Source organism: Taudactylus pleione, unplaced genomic scaffold, assembly GCF_031769625.1.
Source record: "Taudactylus pleione unplaced genomic scaffold, aTauple2 ptg000229l, whole genome shotgun sequence".
In the NCBI taxonomy this organism is placed as follows: Eukaryota; Metazoa; Chordata; class Amphibia; order Anura; family Myobatrachidae; genus Taudactylus; species Taudactylus pleione.
In genome coordinates this window covers 2,153,934-2,175,882 of record NW_028284631.1, presented here as the reverse complement: position 1 = coordinate 2,175,882, position 21,949 = coordinate 2,153,934, and the positions used below count along the sequence as shown (strand labels likewise).

The following is a 21,949-nucleotide window of genomic DNA, read 5'->3' as shown; positions in this document are numbered from 1 at the left end:
ATGTTAAAGTATTTTTATGAGTCAATAAATGCACATTTTTGACCATAAATAAATCTGAGATCTTAGATTTTCTACCAGCTGGAACCGAAAAGATACCTAGATGTGATCCACTACGCACCGCCTAGTGTGAGTACGGGTACACATATATTAATATCTAACCCCACATGGATTATGTCCTTTCTTATGTATTAGATATTCTATTTAGAAGAGTACAAAGAAACCTTTACAAGCTTGCACTTGCACCATATCCATGTAAGTCAGGTATGTGATTTGTGACATATAGAGGACGTCTTGGGTTATACACGAGCCATTTCCCCTAAAGATACCGTTCCGCGCTTTGACTCGCACCTTACATGTGTAAGTGAGGTGCGTCTTGTACCATCAAATGTGGATACATTTAACCGCTCATTTCCACTTGGAGTGAATTATGTATATATATCTGATACACCTATTCCCCAGGGGATAATCCAGTTTTCCCACGGAATATCTGTTTTAACTAATTGAGAGCTGTTTATACCTGAAAGAAACTACACGTTTTTTGTATTATGTTTGTTTCCATATATATATTATACAGTATATGAACAACCCAGGTTGGATGAACATCAAGAAAGACATCAAGTAGAATCCCTACAATACAAGCAAAAACACTATGTAAAAACACCGGAAGATAAGTATTATAAGTATTATATATATATGAGCTTGGTTTTGTGACTGTAGGATGTTTGTATAGTAATGGTGGGTACACACTACACGATATGCTCCCTGAGCGATATCGTGTAGTGTTGTCCCCGGCAGGCTGTGCTCAATGTCGTTCATGACATTGAGCACAGCCGCTGAACGATATCATTAACGATATCGTTCAGCGCCGGCTCTCTCCCCCATTCCCTGACATGCAGCAACCTGACGAGATCGTCAGATTGGCCTGCATGTCAGCCCGATGAACGATAATGTTGGACGACCCGCGGGAATGCGCGTCGTTATCGTTCATCTTTTTGGGGTTAAAAATGGACGATAAAGTGGACGACTGAACGATATCGTTATCGTTCAGTCGTCCACTTTATCGCCCAGTGTGTACGCACCTTAAGTCTGATATAGTTGTGCGATCACACCTACTTTACAATACCAGAACTATACTGTGTATTATTACCATTGAAAGATTTTTGCCAACATTTTAAGTAATATACAAAACAAATCCCTTTTATGATCTTCTATACAAATGTATTATAATGTAGCTGCTATTATTGGGTAAGAGGGAAGTATGACCACCATGTTGTTCAAACTCTGTTTATGTAAATAACATTTATTGCTATTCTGTATTATATATATTAATCATGTGCATTTATACTTCAGGTGCCTTGGTGTGCCAGGCAGGCTGTATTCTAGAGTCATTGAACCGATACCTGGGAGAACGGGGGTACACAATGCCACTAGATCTTGGGGCAAAGGGAAGCTGCCATATTGGAGGCAATCTGGCTACAAATGCTGGTGGACTGAGACTTCTCCGGTACGGATGCCTACGAGGGACAGTCTTGGGACTGGAAGCAGTGAGAGATTTTTAGTGTCCCATACGGTGCATCATATAGGTTCCGTTTCAGTATTTCATCATGGTTTTCCTCTCTTCAGGTGCTTCCTGATGGGTCCATTCTGAACTGCCTGAACTCTCTGCGCAAAGATAACACAGGCTATGACCTAAAGCAGTTGTTCATTGGCTCAGAAGGAACCTTAGGCATGATAACTGCCTTATCCATTCTGTGCCCTCGCAAACCTAGTTCTGTCAATGTGGCTCTGCTGGGTAAGGTGCATTCTTCTATTTTCAAAGTAAAACACAGCTCTCTTCATAAGCAGGGCCTATTTTTACTTTAATTTGCTACATTGTCATTAAAGCATCTAAACTTCATACTCCAGTCCTTTGCAAATGGGGAAAAATTTATGGTTCTAAGGGAATGTAGCTATAACCTATCAATGTAGCAGCAGAGCAAATGTTTTCTCTTACTGATTGAAATAACTGGTGTGACCGGGGTCAATGCTTGCTGGGTGCAGCCTAGCCACAGTAGTGCACCTGATTCTGAGCCCAAATGTAAAGATAAGGCTCAATTTTAAAATGAACTTCAATGGGTTGAGAATGTGCATTAAAGAGGGGGCTCCAGAAACTTTATTGGGCGCCTAAATGGTCCTGATTTTATTCCAAGTCCCAGAGATAACAGTAAACAGGTAACTGCCATTAACCCCTCCATTGCTAGTGGGACTTGTCCCAAGCACTGCATGTATTCCAGTATATGTACCTAGAAATCCCCACTTAGAGTTGATGTTTTTTGACCATAAGACAAGGACGGGGCTAGATGGCATGATTGCTACCGGTACACAATGGTGTCATTAAGCCCTACTTCTTCCAAGCAATAACACTGCACAATGTTTTTCCAGGAAATGGGAGAAAGCGTTAAACGTTCTCTATCACACCCATTCTGACACCCACAGACTCGTATACTCTTGTTTGAAAGAAGAAGGTATTCTTTGGTGATCATGAAATCATTATGAAGTCCAGGGAGAGGGGAGTATCTTTCCCATCATTATATCAATAAACCCAGAAGCACACTCATTTGAAAGAGGAGAGCTCCTTCTTTCATATGATGTGGGCTATTAGTGGTTATTGCCTGATGATCACTAAACAATATCAATCTGCATTAAAAGCATACTAATAGAGCCGGCCAATGGGAGGGGGGGGGGGGGGCACACTGAACACAATTTCACCTATTCTGCAACCTACATACTCTGGGCAACCTTTGTTCAAGGAGGTGTATCCACTCTTTCAAACCTACCACTTAATAGTCATTATCTGGTGATCAGGGCTGAAACTAGGGGTTTGCGACCGGTGCCGCCCCACAGAGCGTTAGGGCTCTGTGGGCGGCACCGCCTTCTCCCCACGGCCCTTTCTTCTGGCTTGCAGGTTGCCTATAACTGCACCCTGCAGGAAGGATTGCTTGTACAGTGCAGTCTGGAGCATCCACACACACTGCAGTCTGTGCAGCCTCCGGATGCCTGGTCAATGCTGCACCCACTGGTGCTGCCGACCCCTCCTCTTTTGCGCGACGTCATGATGACATGCGCACAACATCATGGGGCGGGGCCAGCACAGGGCGCATTTGTACCCTGTTACGGCCCTGCTGGTGATCACAGACCAGAACACCCTGCAGTATACTGCAGAAAGATTTAAGAAGTCCAGAGATGGGGGCTTCTAATGCCCAGATCTCCCACATCCTGGCATCAGCAAGCACAAGGTCCCGCTCATTTGATGCAATGCCTTGTCTATTTTTCAATACATGGATTAATGCCAAAGCAAGAATTAATGTGAATATACCCATTTCTGTAACATAATTCAATATCTTTTTTTCTTAAACTTCGTAAGTTGAAATATAACCTAACTTTACTAAAGATTTACCACATGTAAAGGACACAAAGCAGTGAAAAACCGATATAGAAGATTTGACTTTGAATTGTGGCAGGTTGTGAAAACTTCAGCAAAGTCCTCCAGGTTTTTAATTTGTGCAGAAATCAACTTGGAGAGATTCTGTCAGCCTGCGAGTTCCTGGACTCCGAGTCTATGAGGATGGTGCAGACACATCTGAAACTCACTAATCCTCTGCCAGGTAACTGCTATCCCAATCTGTATACGTGTATGCATGTGTGTCTGCGTGTATATATTTGTGTATATCTATCAACCCTTATGTGCAGGTATATGATTAATATTTTACAATCTTAGACAATGCATTCTACGTATTGGTAGAAACATCAGGATCCTGTGCTAAGCACGATGAAGAGAAACTGAATGTGTTTTTGGAGAACGCTCTGGACTCAGGGTTTGTGACATCGGGGACAGTGGCTACAGATGAAAGTAAAGTAATGGTATTTATCAAGTTATTTATATGGTGCACACATATTACTCAGCGCTTTACAGTTTTAAGACCATAATGCAGGCCTGGCTAACCTGTGGCGCTCCAGCTGTTGTGAAACTACACATCCCAGCATGCCCTGCCACAGTTTTAGCACTCCCTAATAGCAAAACTTTTGCACGGCATGCTGGGACTTCTAGTTTCACAACAGCTGGAGAGCCACAGGTTGGCCAGTCCTGCCATAATGCATTATTTAATTTCTACTTCAGGGTCCATAGGGTATCCACAGGATACCTTGGGGTATAGGTGTGACGTCAGTCGCAGGGCACCAAAGAGTTAAGCTTTCAGCCTCCCAGGATGCACTAGGTCCCCCTCCTATACCCCGCCCCCGAGCCAAGGCACCCCAGTTTAGTTTGGTGCCCGGCCGGAGTCGGGTGCACCTGTTGGAGTGGGGGCTAGAAGAGCCCCTGAAGCTTATTCTTCATGCAGCTGTGGCTGCACAACTGGATGAACAGCATGGACAGTCAGTCCTGACGTCCATGCTGTCTTCCCTACACCCCGCCGGTACCAGAACGCCGGTACTGATCCGGGGATGCTGGTGGGCGTCTGGGGTCACAGCTAGCGGTGACCCCAGATGCTCCGGACCATGGCCGGATTCAAGGGGACAGAGGTAAGCAGCGGGGTCCCGCGGTGGGTCCCCGCTGATCACATGGTCCTAAGTCCCCAGGCAGGGGGCTCCCTGGGGACTGGCTGCAGCGTGGAGCCAGGCGACCAACCTGCGCTTCCACTACCCCCTGGGACAGCGGACCGCAGCAGAGCGGTAGCGCTGCGGCGTCCCAGGGGTTAAATGCATGCCAGGGGAGCGCGCCTTCCCTGTCTCACAGCCGGCGCCTCCCCCGCTGCACACAGCCCTCTCTGCATGCTGCCGACTGGTCCTGTGGCAGCGCTCCTCCCCCAGGCCAGCCTCCTCTCTGCTCCTCGGCGGCCATCTTCTCCAGAACGCATGGTGAACGCTGCTGGAAGCGCTGGAAGGAAGCATCGTGGTCTGGGTCCCCCCGCATACCTCTCCTCCGCTGTGGTCAGGTCTGTGTATGCAGCGCTGTGTCCTACCAGGCCCTGTGTCTGTGTAGTTGAGTGATCAGCGCTGTTAGTGCAGGAATTGTTATTTTTCTGCATTGTATGTGACTGTGCTAGCGCTGCTGCCTGTAATCTTTTCTTCTCTAAACTGTCAGCTTTATTACTGTCCCTGTTCTTTCTGCTAAAGCCCTTGCGGTGCGGTGCTGCAGGGTGGTCTCTCGCCTATTTAATATATAATTGGTGAGAGAGGTCACATACGTGGTGCCATCATGTCTGAAAGTGATTTTCCCCTCCGGCTACAGTGTACCACGTGCAAAGTACCGTTAGCGGAGGGGGAGGGTAGCGCGGAGGGCCTTTGCCGGCAGTGTTTGTCCATGGCGCGGCCTATTACGGTTACAGCACCGGTACAGGAGCCGCCCTGGGCTTGTTTCGCTCAGGCGTTAACAGCTTTAGTGGGCCAGTTAGCTCCGCAGCCCGCGTTTACTCCGATGGGTTTGTCCCAGCAGTCTGTGGTGTCGTCACCCATGCAGGGGTTCCCACGACAATTGGTGGTACCCCACAGTCTCCCTATTTCCCCGCTCCCGGGTTCTCAGGAGCCAGCGTGGGTTAACTCCCTGACGAGTTCTGTACAGCACTTGTCGGATGTGTTGCAAGGGGAGTCTGTGATGCGGTCTCATAAAAGGCCGGTGGCGTCTCTGTCCGCTCCTTATGAGGATGACGAAGGGACGTCTGATGATGGGGAGATTCTAGATCCTTACGATCAGGAACCTCTCCATACTAAGGACGCTGATGCTAAGTCCAAAGTATATATTCCTGGACTTATTCGGGCGGTCCGCACAGCCTTGGTGATTGAGGACGAAGTTCCCCCAGCGGCTAAATCTAAGTATGCCTTTTTCAAAGATGTGAAGGGCGATGCCACAGTCTTTCCTCTTTCGGGTCAGTTGGTGGACCATTTAGAGGAGGCGTGGAAACAACCTGGCCAAAGATACCAGCCGCAGAGACGCCTGGCGGTGGCTTATCCGTTCGCGGATAATTATTTTGCGAAGTGGGAATCCCCTTCACAGGTGGATTCTCACGTGACCCGTCTTGTCCGTAGTGCCACATTGCCGATGCCATCCATGTCCTCCCTTAAGGATGCTACGGACCGCAAGGTAGAAATCTGCCTGAAGTCCGCTTATTCCCTTGCAGGGGGGGCAGCACGGCCGGCTATGGCCATTTGCTGGGTTGCCAGAGCGATGGAGCGCTGGGCGGATTCATTAGAGGCTTCTTTTGAATCCGACTGTCCGGCCGATCAGGCGGAGTTGATTGGCAATCTCCGTGATTCGGCCACCTACATCAACGAGGCGGCTCTAGACATTAGTACTCTGGTGTCTAGAATTTCTTCAGCAGCGGTAGCTGCTCGTCGCACCTTGTGGCTGCGATCCTGGAAGGCGGACGCAGATTCCAAGAAAGGTCTGGAAGCGTTGCCGTTTACCGGAGAAGTTCTCTTCGGTCCGGATCTGGATAAGATTGTGGCCACGCTGGCGGCAGCCAAATCTGCCTGTCTCCCGTCGGCCGCTGCTCCTTCTGGTTCGGGACCATCGTCCTTTCGGTCATCTAGGGCCCAGGGCAGGCCCAAACCACAGTCGTTTCCTCGACAGGCTGGCCCTAAGAAATCGGTCAAGCCCCGGAAGCAGGCATGGAGTACCAGACGTCCGGCCCCCAAGCCAGATGACAAGCCTGCGGCCTGACGGTCCGGGCCTCCCTTTGGGGGATCCCAGGGTGGGAGGCCGCCTGCTACAGTTCGCCCATTGTTGGTCGACCACTACGACAGACACTTGGGTTCTGGAGGTGGTTTCCCACGGATACGCCCTCTCCTTCCGGCACAGACCCCCGGCTCGCTTCTTCACCACGGGTCTCCCATCAGACCGGAACAAGGCTACGGAGCTGCGGAAGGTATTGCACACTATGCTCCAGGCTGGAGTTATAGTGGCGGTTCCATTCTCCCAGAGGGGCCAGGGTTTCTATTCAAATCTATTTTTGGTACAGAAACCCAATGGGTCATATCGTCCGATTCTCAACCTCAAAGCACTCAACAAGTCTTTGCGGGTCCCGAAGTTTCGGATGGAGACCCTACGGTCCATCATTCTGGCGCTGGAACCTGGGGACTACTTGGTGTCATTGGACATACAGGACGCTTACCTGCATGTCCCTATTCTTTGGCGCCATCAACAGTTCCTCAGGTTTGCAATCAGCAGCGACCACTTCCAGTTTCGGGCGTTACCTTTTGGCCTGGCAACAGCACCACGTGTTTTCACCAAGGTGATGGCGGTCATGGCGGCTTCTCTGCGGCTGCAGGGAGTCCGCATGTTGCCGTATTTGGACGACCTGTTATTGGTGGCAGGATCTCCAGAGCTCCTGTTACGCCACTTGGACCTGACCATTGCACTGCTGCAACGGCACGGCTGGCTAATCAACTGGCAGAAGTCCACTCTAATCCCGTCTCGGAGGATTCTGCATCTTGGAGCCTTATTGGACTCGGGACAGCAAAGGATCTTCGTGACGGAGGACAAGATCTCTGCTTTACAGTCAAGGGTGCGCAGTTGTCTGCACAGCCGCCGGGTGTCCTTACACTCGGCGATGAGGTTACTGGGCTCCATGGTGTCGGTGTTCGACATGGTGGAATACGCCCAGTTTCACTCCAGACCTCTGCAGCACCTGATCCTGTCCAAGTGGAACGGGCTGACTCAGTCTCTGAAGTCCCAGACGATTGTGCTCACCCAGGAGGTTCGCCTGTCCCTTACGTGGTGGTTACAGACGACCCACCTCAACAAGGGACGTCCGTTCTGGGTTCCAAATTGGGTCCTGTTGACAACGGACGCCAGTCTTCGGGGCTGGGGAGCAGTTTCGGGTCCACACTTGTTCCAGGGCAGGTGGACGCCGACAGAAGCGGAGCTTCCAATAAATATCTTGGAACTCCGTGCGGTCTTCAATGCTCTCCAGCAGGCACAGCGGTTTCTCCAGGGTCGCCCGGTGCAGGTCCAGTCGGACAACGCTACCACCGTGGCCTACATAAACAGGCAAGGAGGAACTCGCAGTCGGGCGGCTCTCGTAGAGGTCTCTCGGATCCTGGTTTGGGCGGAGCGCAATCTTCCGGCCATATCAGCGGTCTTCATCCCGGGAGTGCTCAATTGGGAGGCGGACTTTCTAAGTCGCCAGGACGTTCATCCGGGGGAATGGTCCCTGCACCCGGACGTTTTTCAACTACTGGTGGACAGGTGGGGTCTTCCAGAAATCGACCTCATGGCGTCCCGGCACAACAACAAGTTGCCGGTGTACGGGTCTCGCACAAGAGACGAAGGGGCGTCTCTGGTGGATGCTCTGTCCGTCCGGTGGACGTTCCGGTTCGCATACCTGTTCCCTCCGGTCTCCCTTCTTCCACGGGTAATCCGGAAATTCAAACAGGAAGGAGGGACGCTCCTGTTGATAGCTGTGGCCCAGACGGCACTGGTTCTCAGACCTTCAGGGTCTGTCCGTGGACATTCCTCTGCGGTTGCCGCTACGACCGGACCTTCTGTCTCAGGGTCCTTGCCTTCACCCGGACCTGACTCGGCTGTCTTTGACGGCGTGGCTGTTGAGACGGCCATGCTGAGGTCCCGGGGGTTTTCCAGCTCTGTGGTGCGGACCATGTTACGAGCTCGGAAACCGTCTTCCGCGAGGATATACCATCGCGTGTGGCATACGTTCTTCCAGTGGTGTCGACCGAGAGGTTATGCACCGCGGGAGTTTCGTCTGTCTCGGATTCTCGCCTTCCTGCAAGCGGGACTAGATCATGGGCTTCGCCTTGCTTCTTTGAAGGTACAGGTTTCGGCCCTATCTGTCTGGTTTCACCGTAGGATTGCTACAATCCCGGATGTGCGCACCTTTATGCAGGGTGTTCTCCGCATTCAGCCGCCCTTTGTTCCACCTGTGGCGCCTTGGGATTTGGCTGTGGTCCTGAGGGCTCTCCAAGGACCGCCGTTTGAACCACTGGGCTCAGTGGATCTTAAATGGCTAACAGCTAAGACTGTTTTCCTTCTGGCCATTGCTTCGGCCAGACGTGTTTCTGAGTTAGGGGCTCTTTCTTGTAGACCCCCTTTCTTGGTTTTTTATGGGAACAGGGCAGTGCTCCGCACTCGGCCCGAGTTTCTTCCCAAAGTTGTTTCCCAGTTTCATATTAACGAGGAAATAGTTGTTCCGGCCTTTAACTCACCGGGTCTTTCCGTGGGTGAGGCCTCTTTGGATGTTGTGCGGGCCTTAAGGACTTATGTTGACCGCACTTCTTCGTTTAGGAAGTCGGACGCTTTGTTTGTCCTCTTTGGCTTCCGTAAAAAGGGTTGGCCTGCTTCAAAGCAAACTTTGGCAGCCTGGATCCGTATGGCTATTTCTGAAGCTTATCTTCATGAAGGCCTACCGGTCCCTCCTTCTCTGAAGGCTCATTCCACTAGGTCTGTGGGTCCTTCGTGGGCAGCTCGACGTGGTGCCTCGGCAGTTCAGATCTGCAAGGCTGCTACGTGGTCTTCTGTCCATACCTTCGTGAGGTATTACAGGTTTGACACCTTCGCCTCTCAGGATGCTTCCTTCGGGCGGCGGATTCTCCTTTCTGCACAGGAGCGTCCCCACCCTTAAAGGATACTGCTTTGGGACATCCCCAAGGTATCCTGTGGATACCCTATGGACCCTGAAGTAGAAAATATGAGATATGGTAAGAACTTACCCTTGTTATCTCTATTTCTACGAAGTCCATAGGGTTCCACAGGACTCCCGCCCTGTCGCACCTGTGCTGCAGATGGGCTTTGCTCTGGTCACCGGTTTTCCGTCTCCCTCTGGTGAGAATGTGATTCTTGTATGTGTCCAGATCTTTGTTCTCTCTCTTCCTTCTCCTCCTCCGGCCTATGGCTTGGTAACTAACTGAGGTGCCTTGGCTCGGGGGCGGGGTATAGGAGGGGGACCTAGTGCATCCTGGGAGGCTGAAAGCTTAACTCTTTGGTGCCCTGCGACTGACGTCACACCTATACCCCAAGGTATCCTGTGGAACCCTATGGACTTCGTAGAAATAGAGATAACAAGGGTAAGTTCTTACCATATCTCATATTTTTTTTTTATTTACCTTAATATTTATAGCTTTCACTCTAGGTCCGGCGCTGGACCTAGAAAGGGTACTCCAGCACTTGTGCGTCTGAAAAGGGGGCGTGTCCACAAGAAAAGGGAGCGTGTCTTTAAGGCATGTCCCCTTTTCATCACTCTTGGGGGAGTGCCTGGCACTTACGGACATGCCGGACTGCCCCAAAGCTCTCCCCTCTATGTGAATAGATGCCATACGCACAGCATTAATTCACCGGCGATGATCGCTGCACCGCTGTTTTTCCCACCTGTGGGACACTGCAGCCAGTGGGTGGAGACGGCACCCGCAATGTTGTTTTGCCGGGACGTCGCTAAAAGGGCAGGGCGCATTCTGCCCTTTTGAAATCATGCAGGACGCGGTGCCCCGCTAAAACAGCCTAGTGGGAAGGCTAATTTATACATACTATAGTAGTTCGTGCAAGAGCAAATTTAGGAATTTGTTTTTATATATTTTAATTGTAGTTGGGAAAAGGTAGATTATTGTAATGTCTTTGCCTTCACCCAAGGACAATCCAGTACTGAATCTTTAACATGGTTCCTACTCATAACACTAGGTTTGCATGTTACAGCTATATGCCTTTAGTTTTGTTTCTCCTAACAGGTGGAGGCAAGGAATATTTACTGGATGACCTTGTACTTTGGTTAGTTAGTTTAGATTTGTTTTTAGTGTGTTCATATGTAGCATTCACTGGGCTGTCCAATCCTTCCTAGTTGATTGGTTGAAATTAAAATCTGGTAACGTATAGGAGTAAATGATGATCAGCAGTTTGCTCCTAAATGCCAGAAAACAGATGAAAATGGTTGTCAGGCAAGTTTGTTAAATGTTTGATCTAAACAATTTTTTCAAACAGCAGTTGTTGACCATTTTCCGGTGTTTGGGAGCAAATTGCTGATTGTCATTTGATTTCATACCTTACCAGGTTTTCATTCCAACCAATCAACTAGTTGGATGGTTGGACAGAAAATCTTTACGTTTGTACCCAGCCTTAGTAGAAAAACTACTTCTGGCACCAATGTAGGAAGAGGCTCTGCAGGACACGCAAAAAAAACATACAGTTAGGTACTCAAGAGATTCTCTTTCCTGGAGAACTTAAAGAAGAGAAATCTTCATTGTTCTCGGAGGAACAATGAATTCCTGAGGATCAAAAGTAATTCACCAACTATATCCAGGATAACATCATCCATACATAAGGTCCTAATAGAACCCATGCTGTCAGCCAAGTACTACCGTTCAGTCATCATGCTCTCAGTACTAGAAATAGTCAATTTTCAACATGAGACTGCCTCATCAAAGCACCTAAGACACTTGAACAAAGTCTAGACACCTGTTGCAGATTATCAAGCAGCATGTCTGCCCCACGTTTACTGGTTTTGACTCCACATCCTGGCCACTTCTTGTAGCAGGGGTGTCTTAGCGTAAGAGTAGGAGTCGTGTTAAAACTTCAGCATTGGATTTTTGAACTGGGCTCCAGTGGTGATGGAAGAGACAGCCCAGTGATCTCCACTGACAAAATAGGAACCAAAGAATATGGTTCTACAGTAAGTGAAATGAACTATCCCTGCAACTGTTGTTATAGGCATATTTGACCTTTGTGTTCTTATTACACAGTCCCTCTGGGCCCTCCGGGAGCGTATTACAGAGGCTCTAGCACATGATGGCTATGTCTACAAATACGACTTATCAGTGCCCGTGGAGAAGCTGTATGCCCTGGTTGAAGAAACACGGGCTCGTTTAGCAACCTCTGCTCAATGTGTGGTTGGATATGGACATTTAGGTGAGTTGATCATGAAAGGGGCTAGGGATAAATTAGGACCTATAGTCAGAAGAATGTTGAGCTCTGTTCTGTGGCAAAATAAATTCTTTCATCTGACTCTACTGCTTAATTTTGCATTTTAAAAAAATCACGGCTTTAAGATCCATGGTAAAAATTGGTAAATTGGGCAAATCCATATTCATTAAATTTCCTCCAATGTCTCAAGGCAATTATTTGGCACATGATTAGAAGTGCACTACTTTAGATTTTATCAATAATTTAAAACATTTTGATCTATTGGGAGCCATCTCTCTTTGTTGTACTCGGCATCCTCTTTGCCATCCTGACTAGAAGATTATTGCCCCTGTGTGGCAGCATGTGCAGCGGAATTGGTATTGTGGATTTAGATCTTCTAGAATATGGCCAGAGAAGTAAACTTACAAAGCAGCACTATACAAAACTGCCGCGTCTTTGGCGGTTCTGGCTGCAGGATTTAAAGGGGCAATAATAATAAATATAAAGACCTCCAGGTTTTATATTTAACATTAATGCCCCTTTAAATCCAGCGGGCAAAACCGTCCAAGAGGCAGCAGCTTTGAAAAGTGTCATCAGTAAATTTATCTCGGTGACTTGAAATACTCTTGTTAAGACTTGGTTGTACTGTGTGATATAAAATAAGTAGAGGCATAATTACCATGTAAAATTAACTTAATAAAAGGCATATAGTCATGCAGCAATTTCTTATTTACCTGCTGGTAATTAATAAACAGCATATAATCATGGTAATATTGTGAATATGGCATGTTTTCTTTGCAGGTGATGGGAACCTGCATTTAAATATAACAGCAAAATCGCACAGTGACACCTTACAGGCAGCCCTGGAGCCCTTTGTGTATGAATGGACAGCTGAACACTGTGGCAGTATCAGCGCTGAGCATGGCTTGGGGTTCAAAAAGAGGGACCACATTTATTACAGCAAATCCAGAGGAGCAGTGCACCTCATGCAGCAGCTTAAACACTTGCTGGATCCAAAGGGCATTATGAACCCATACAAGACTATTCCTCCAGCTGATTGATTTGTCTTATCCCGTTCTGTAAAATCACCAGCATTTTTATAAACTGGGAAACATGTTCGGAGAAATGTGCAGTTTTCTTAGATCCTTTTACTATTGCTCTTGTCTTTTTAAGACGTACAGTAAAAATTTGATTTATTTTTTTTTACACTAAAATGAAAATAGAAAGTTAGATTTGTTTCTGTGTGTTTGGTGGGCACATGCACCGTGTCGTACAGGTCCTGCCACTACAGAGATTACAAAAGTAACCATGCCTGAAGGTCGCATAGACTTGTTGCAACTATTAGGCTCCTGTAATGATTTTGTGGCATCCCTGCCATTGTGGCAGGAATGGCTGGAGGGTATTTGGGAGTAATGCTGGGTACACAGTACTTGCTATTGCCAGGAATTTTTGTTACTTTCAATGGATCTCAACTTTGGGTTTATAGTAATATTATTGTGATGCACAGTCTAATGCCTGTAAGCTGCAGATAGTCACTGCCACCCAGTAGGTTGTGACTACCAGCAGCCTATGGCCATTGGAGGTGTTCCTAGTGACTCCAAATTACATCCCTACTACAAAAAGTAACCAACACTTAAGTGGCAAACGCAGGATTTCTAGAGTGGGGGGGGGGGGTCCAATTGCTTGATTTCAGAGTGAGTGTGGTCAGTCCATGAGGAGGACATAATTAGCGTTTAACCTGCCTAAATATACTCATGCAAAGTGCATTCTATGCCATAATTCCAGCATATACAGGACCAGCGATCACAGTAAGCAATGAAATGTGGCAGTAGGAAATCCTGCCTGAGCTAAATGTTATTTTGGATGTGGGCTCCATTCCAGAGCATTCGAGCAAGTCTGAGGGAGCAACAGAAGAACCTAGCACTGCCCTGGACACATATGTACATATTGGTCTCTAGTAGTGCATCCCTAATAGACCATGTTTTCCAGATCTCCTAGTTGGTGTATAGGTGTATTTATTAATGGCTGACACATGTTAAAAGATCTACAGGTGGTGCTAATTATTTTATTTTCGATACTGAAAAGAACATGCAGCACTAGTAAAATTCTATTATAATACTATATCTATTGTGATTATGGTGTGGACTGGGGAGGGGGGTTTCCAGACAACCGGACCCTTTCCCCTCCGTTTGACTATTATCCCAGTGGGAATAATTTTTTTTTTTTTTTTTTAACATTAACGTATCAGTATTTGGCCGGCAGTCGAGTTGCTGACCAGCGAAACGCGCGTCAGGACGACATATGGCACACACCGAGTAGAGTGTCCTATGCAATTTTAATGTATTTCCGCTAACCACACTGTCAATGTTGATTAACGTGATGGAGACTTAAGAGGGAATACTCTGCTGTGACAGTAGCACCCGTGATATGTGTGTTAGGAAACGGGGTATATACTGTAGTTTGGTGTGATTTATTTAAAAGGCTGTACCTGATGTGTATGATTACTCCAGCCATGCTATTATCATTACATGGAAAGTAGGGAATATGAGTAGTATGTGACAGTTGCACGCATTTATTTAAATCTGGTGGACTAATGCTGCCCATCCACTAGAAGACATGAAACGACTGCACGATTATGACATTGTAATCGTGCAGTCGTTTCTCAGTCTGTGATGAGCCTTCACTGAACGAGCAATCGTTCAGTGAAGGCACATCAATCATCTGCAAACATGCTGAACCTGACGTTGTCGTCAGGTTGTTCAGCATATTTGCCCAATGATAGATACTGACGTTATCGTCCGGTTGTCCAGCATGTTTGCCAGATGATAGATGTCGAACGACCAGCGGGAGCGCGCATCGCTGGTCGTTTTAGACATGTTTCTGAACGATTTGCAAACTATTTATGAACGATAACGATATCATTATCGTTCAATCGCTCATATTAATCGTCTAGTAGATGGGCACCAAGTTATTGACTAAGTAATTCTGATGTGTAAAGAGATACTCTTTGGTTACAACATTTATTTCAGCCAGAAATAGTGTGACTGTAAAAGAAGACTCATATTTCGATAGGACTATTTTTGATGAATATATAACCAAGGAATAAACGGTAAAGTAAATCTTAATTACTAAGACGTACTAATTTGTTGAGAGCACAGACTCCTGTCATAGAGCTAACAATCAGAGGATTCCTCAATATACGAGGTATGTCTATAAAATAACAATACTGTGATTCCACCTAGTAAACAAAGCAGTCAGAAACGGTTCTAACTGCATACGTAGTAACCTTGAACTTGTCTGAACCTGCATGATAGACAAGCAGCAACACTCTATGACGCAGTGGCAAACGCTCGATTTCTAGAGGGGGGTTTCCAAATGTTTGATTTTAGAGTGAGTGTGGCCAGTCCATGAAGAGGGCATAATTAGCACCTATCCAGCTGTCATATGCATCATACAAAGTATATTGTGTGTCCTAATTCCAGCATGTACAGGACCAGCGATCACAGTAAGCCACTAAATGCGGCAGTAGGGCTATCCTGCCTGAGCTGAATGTTTGTTTTTATTTTAGATGTGGGCACCATCCCAGAGTATTAGAACAAGTCCAGGAGTCTGGGAGCAGCAGAATAACCTAGCACTGCCCTGGAGATATATATATATATATATATATATATAATACACATATTATACACACACACAGTCCGGTCCATAAATATTGGGACATTGCCAGAATTTTCATATTTTGGCCTCTATTCACCACCACAATGGCTTTGAAATGAAACAAACAAGATGTGCTTTAACTGCAGACTTTCAGATTTAATTTGAGGGTAATTACATCCAAATCAGGTGAACTGTGTAGGAATTACAACGGTTTCTATATGTGCCTCCCACTTTTTAAGGGGCCAAAAGTAATGGGACTATCAACTCAAAAGCTATTTCATGGACAGGTGTGGGCTATTCCCTCGTTATTTCATTATCAATTAAGCAGGTAAAAGGTCTGGAGTTGATTCTAGATGTGACATTTGCATTTGGAATCAGTTGCTGTCGGATCCAAAGAGCTGTCACTATCACTGAAGCAAGCCATCATTAGGCTGAAAAATCATAACAATCCCATCAGAGAGATAGCAAAATCATTAGGTGTGACCAAATCAACTGTTTGGAACATTCTTAAAAAGAAAGAACGCACCAGAGAGCTCAGCAACACCTAAAGACCCGGAAGACCACGGAAAACAACTGTGGTGGATGACAGAAGAATTATTTCCCTGGTGAAGAAAAACCCCTTCACAACAGTTGGCCAAATCAAGAACACTCTCCAGGAGGTAGGTGTATATGTGTCAAAGTCAACAATCAAGAGTGAATATAGAGGGTTCACCACAAGATGTAAACCATTGGTGAGCCTCAAAAACAGGAAGACCATCTAAAAAAGCCATTACAGTTCTGGATCAACATCCTATGGACAGATGAGACAAAGATCAACTTGTACCAGAGTGATGGGAAGAGAAGGAAAGGAACTGCTCATGATCCAAAACATACCACCTCATCGGTGAAGCATGGTGGTGGTAGTGTCATGGTGTGGGCATGTATGGCTGCTAATGGAACTGGTCCCCTTGTATTTATTGATGATGTGACTGCTGTCAAAAGCAGCAGAATGAATTCTGAAGTGTTTCGGGCAATATTATATGCTCATATTCAGTCAAATGCTTCAGAACTCATTGGACGTCGCTTCACAGTGCAGATGAACAATGACTCGAAGCATACTGCAAAAGCAACCAAAGAGTTTTTTAAGGCTAAAAAGTGGAATGTTATGCAATGGCCAAGTCAATTCCCTGACCTGAATCCGATTGAGCATGCATTTCACTTGATGAAGACAAAACTGAAGGGAAAATGCCCCAAGAACAAGCAGGAACTGAAGACATTTGCAGTAGAGGCCTGGCAGAGCATCACCAGGGATGAAACCCAGCGTCTGGTGATGTCTATGCGTTCCAGACTTCAGGCTGTAATTGTCTGCAAAGGTTTTGCAACAAAGTATTAAAAAGTGAAAGTTAGATTTAGGATTGTTTAGTTTGTCCCATTACTTTTGGCCCCTTAAAAAGTGGGAGACACATATAGAAACCGTTGTAATTCCTACACCGTTCACCTGATTTGGAAGTAATTACCCTCAAATTAAATCTGAAAGTCTGCAGTTAAAGCACATCTTGTTTGTTTCATTTCAAAGCCATTGTGGTGGTGAATAGAGGCCAAAATATGAAAATTCTGTCAATGTCCCAATATTTATCGACCGGACTGTGTGTGTGTATAATATATATATATATATATATATATATATATATATATGTATGTATATGTGTGTGTAAAATTCTATTATCCTACTATTTCTATTGTGGGCTGGGGAGGGGGGGTTTCCAGGCAGACGGAAACCCCCCCTGCATTTGCCTATGTGGCGTTCAGTTGCTTGTGAGTCGCCATTTAATTTGGTTGTGTTTTCTGTAGAGTGCTGAAAAAATGATAAGTTTAAAAGTTGAACAACGTGTCAATTCTAAATTTTTAGTAACATTTTTTCGCTATCAAGGGTGTAATTTTGCAAGAATGGGTTCTCGAAGGCACAACAGTTAACCAGCATTATTATAAGGAAGTTTTGATAAAGCTGAGAATAAGAAACGGCTGCAACTGTGGGAAAATGGTTTCATTCTTCACCAGGACAATGTGCCTGATCACAATGCACTTTCTGTGAAGCAGTTTTTGACCGACCATCACATTACTACACTTTAACATCCTCCATAATCACCCAATTTAGCACTTTTCTATTTCTATCTTTCTACTTCAGGGTCCATAGGGTATCCACAGGATACCTTGGGGTATAGGTGTGACGTCAGTCATCTGGCACCATAGAGTTAAGCTTTCAGCCTCCCAGGATGCACTAGGGTCCCCCTCCTATACCCCGCCCCCGAGCCAAGGCACCTCAGTTTCGTTTGGTGCCCGGCCGGAGTCGGGTGCACCTGTTGGAGTGGGGGCTAGAAGAGCCCCTGAAGCTTTTCTTCATGCAGCTGTGGCTGCACATCTGGATGGACAGTCAGTCCTGACTTCCATGCTGTCTTCCCTACACCCCCGCCGGTACCAGAACGCCAGTACCGATCCGGGGATGCTGGTGAGCATCTGGGGTCACAGCTAGCGGTGAGCCCAGATGTTCCGGACCATGGCCGGATTCAATGGGGACAGCAAGGTAAGCAGCGGGGTCCCGCGGTGGGTCCCCGCTGTTACATGGTCCAGAGTCCCCAGGCAGGGGGCTGCCTGGGGACTGGCTGCAGCGTGGAGCCAGGTAAGAACCTGCGCTTCCACTACCCCCCTGGGACAGCGGACCGCAGCAGAGCGGTAGCACTGCGGCGTCCCGGGGGTTAAATGCAAGCCAGGGGAGCGCGCCTTCCCTGTCTCACAGCCGGCGCCTCCCCCGCTGCACACAGCCCTCTCTGCACACTGCCGACTGGTCCTGTAGCAGCGCTCCTCCCCCAGGCCAGCCTCCTCTCTGCTCCTCGGCGGCCATCTTTCCTGAACGCATGGTGAACGCTGCTGGAAGCACTGGACGGAAGCATCGTGGTCTGGGTCCCCCCACATACCTCTCCTCCGCTGTGGCAGGTCTGTGTATGCAGCGCTGTGTCCTACCAGGCCCTGTGTCTGCGTAGTTGAGTGATCAGTGCTGTTAGTGCAGGAATTGATTTTTCTTTGCATTGTATGTGACTGTGCTAGCGCTGCTGCCTGTAACTTTTCTTCTAAACTGTCAGCTTTATTACTGTCCCTGTCCTTTCTGCTAAGCCCTTGCGGTGCGGTGCTGCAGGGTGGTCTCTCGCCTATTTAATATATAATTGGTGAGAGGGGTCACATACTTGGTGCCATCATGTCTGAAAGTGATTTTACTCCGGCTACAGTGTACTACGTGTAAAGTACCGTTAGCGGAGGGGGAGGGTAGCGCGGAGGGCTTCTGCCGGCAGTGTTTGTCAATGACGCGGCCTATTACGGTTACAGCACCGGTACAGGAGCCGCCCTGGGCTTGTTTCGCTCAGGCGCTTACAACCTTAGTGGGCCAGTTAGCTCCGCAGCCCGCGTTTTCGCAGATGGGTTTGTCCCAGCAGTCAGTGGTGTCGTCACCCATGCAGGGTTTCCCACGACAATTGGTGGTACCCCACAGTCTCCCGATTTCCCCGCTCCCGGTTTCTCAGGAGCCGGCGTGGGTTAACTCCCTGACGAGTTCTGTACAGCACTTGTAGGATGTGTTGCAAGGGGAGTCTGTGATGCGGCCACATAAACGGCCGGTAGCGTCTCTGTCGGCTCCTTATGAGGATGACGAAGGGACGTCTGATGATGGGGAGATTCTGGATCCTTACGATCAGGAACCTCTCCATACTAAGGACGCTGATGCTAAGTCCAAAGTATATATTCCTGGACTTATTCGGGCAGTCCGCACAGCCTTGGTGATTGAGGACGAAGTTCCCCCAGCGGCTAAATCCAAGTATGCCTTTTTCAAAGATGGGAAGGGCGATGCCACAGTCTTTCCTCTTTCGGGTCAGTTAGTGGACCATTTAGAGGAGGCGTGGAAACAGCCTGGCAAACGTTACCAGCCGCAAAGGCGCCTGGCAGTGGCTTATCCGTTCGCGGATAATTATTTTGCAAAGTGGGAATCCCCTCCACAGGTGGATTCTCACGTGACCCGTCTTGTCCGTAGTGCCACATTGCCGATGCTATCCATGTCCTTCCTTAAGGATGCTACGGACCGCAAGGTGGAGATCTGCCTGAAGTCCGCTTATTCCCTTGCGGGGGGGGCAGCACGGCCGGCTATGGCCATTTGCTGGGTTGCCAGAGCGATGGAGCGCTGGGCGGATTCATTAGAGGCGTCTTTAGATTCCGACTGTCCGGCCGATCAGGCGGAGTTGATTGGTAATCTCCATGATTCGGCCACTTATATCAACGAGGCGGCCTTAGACATTAGTACCCTGGTGTCTCGAATTTCTTCAGCAGCGGTGGCTGCTCGTCGCACCTTGTGGTTGCGATCCTGGAAGGCGGACGCTGATTCCAAAAAGGGTTTGGAGGCGTTGCCATTTACCGGAAAAGTTCTCTTCGGTCCGGATCTGGACAAGATTGTGGCCACGCTGGCGGCAGCCATATTGGCATGTCTCCCGTCAGCCGCTGTTCCTTCTGGTTCTGGACCATCGTCCTTTCGGTCTTATAGGGCCCAGGGCAGGCCCAAACCACAGTCTTTTCCTCGACAGACTGGTCCTAAGAAATCGTCCAAGCCCCGGAAGCAGGCATGGAGTACCAGACGTCCGGCCCCTAAGCCAGATGACAAGCCTGCGGCCTGACTGTCCGGGCCTCCCTTTGGGGGATCCCAAAGTGGGAGGCCGCCTGCTGCAGTTCGCCCGGTGTTGGTCGGTTACCACGACAGACACTTGGGTTCTCAAGGTGGTCTCCCAAGGGTACGCCCTCTCTTTCCGGCACAGACCCCCGGCTCGATTCTTCACCACGGGTCTACCATCAGGCCACGGAGCTGCGGAAGGTCTTGCACACTATGCTCCAGGCTGGAGTTATAGTGCCTGTTCCATTCTCCCAGAGGGGCCAGGGTTTCTATTCAAATCTTTTTTTGGTGCAGAAACCCAATGGGTCGTATCGTCCGATTCTCAACCTCAAAGCTCTCAACAAGTCTTTGCGGGTGCCGAAGTTTCGGATGGAGACCCTACGGTCCTGCATGTCCCTATTCTTTCGCGCCATCAACAGTTCCTCAGGTTTGCAATCCGCAGCGACCACTTCCAGTTTCGGGCGTTACCTTTTGGCCTGGCGACAGCACCACGTGTGTTCACCAAGGTGATGGCGGTCATGGCGGCTTCTCTGCGGCTGCAGGGAGTCTGTATGTTGCCGTACTTGGACGACCTTTTATTAGTGGCAGGATCTCCCGAGCTCCTTCTACGCCACTTGGACCTGACCATTGCACTACTGCAACGGCACGGCTGGTTAATCAACTGGCAGAAGTCCACTCTAATCCCGTCTCGGCGGATTCTTCACCTCGGAGCCTTATTGGACTCAGGACAGCAAAGGATCTTCGTGACGGGGGAAAAGATCTCTGCTTTACAGTCGAGGGTGCGCAGTTGTCTGCACAGTCGCCGGGTGTCTCTACACTCGGCGATGAGGTTAATGGGCTCCATGGTGTCGGTGTTCGACATGGTTGAATATGCCCAGTTTCACTCCAGACCTCTGCAGCACCTGATCCTGTCCAAGTGGAACGGGCTGCCTCAGTCTCTGAAGTCCCAAACGATTGTGCTCACCCCGGAGGTTCGCCTGGCCCTTGCCTGGTGGTTACAGACAACCCATCTCAGCAAGGGACGTCCGTTCTGGGTTCCAAATTGGGTCCTGTTGACAACGGACGCCAGTCTTCGGGGCTGGGGTGCAGTTTCGGGTCCACACTTGTTCCAGGGCAGGTGGACGCCGACAGAAGCGGAGCTTCCAATCAATATCTTGGAACTCCGTGCGGTCTTCAATGCTCTCCGGCAGGCACATCGGGTTCTCCAGGGTCGTCCGGTACAGGTCCAGTCGGACAATGCTACCACCGTGGCCTACATAAAAAGGCAAGGAGGAACCTGAAGTCGGGCGGCTCTCGTGGAAGTCTCTCGAATCCTGGTATGGGCGGAGTGCAATCTTCCGGCCATATCAGCGGTCTTCATCCCGGGAGTGCTAAATTGGGAGGCAGACTTTCTAAGTCGCCAGGACGTTCATCCGGGGGAATGGTCCCTGCACCCGGACGTTTTTCAACTGCTGGTGGACAGATGGGGTCTTCCAGAGATCGACCTCATGGCATCCCGGCACAACAACAAGTTGACGGTGTACGGGTCTCGCACAAGAGACGAAGGGGCGTCTCTGGTGGATGCTCTGTCCGTCCGGTGGATGTTCCGGTTCGCATACCTGTTTCCTCCGATTTCCCTTCTTCCACGGGTAATCCAGAAATTCAAACAGGAAGGAGGGACGCTCCTGTTGATAGCTCCCGTGTGGCCCAGACGGCACTGGTTCTCAGACCTTCAGGGTCTGTCCGTGGACAGTCCT

The 21,949-nt window shown here is 48.5% G+C and overlaps 1 protein-coding gene across 4 annotated transcripts in view; it reads left to right on the top strand.

Annotated features, from left to right (window-relative positions):
* The window catches only part of D2HGDH (D-2-hydroxyglutarate dehydrogenase), a 52,210-nt gene extending 36,741 nt beyond the window's left edge, over positions 1 to 15,469 (top strand). For all 4 annotated transcript variants that reach the window (XM_088479212.1, XM_088479213.1, XM_088479211.1 and 1 more), the window contains exons 5-10: positions 1,351 to 1,544; positions 1,624 to 1,792; positions 3,501 to 3,644; positions 3,758 to 3,900; positions 11,716 to 11,881; positions 12,677 to 15,469. In XM_088479212.1, coding sequence (XP_088335338.1) covers positions 1,351 to 1,544; positions 1,624 to 1,792; positions 3,501 to 3,644; positions 3,758 to 3,900; positions 11,716 to 11,881; positions 12,677 to 12,936 — 1,076 coding nt within the window. In that variant the 3' untranslated portion in view covers positions 12,937 to 15,469. The remainder of the gene's footprint in view (positions 1 to 1,350; positions 1,545 to 1,623; positions 1,793 to 3,500; positions 3,645 to 3,757; positions 3,901 to 11,715; positions 11,882 to 12,676) is intronic.
* The last annotated feature ends 6,480 nt before the right edge of the window (positions 15,470 to 21,949 follow it).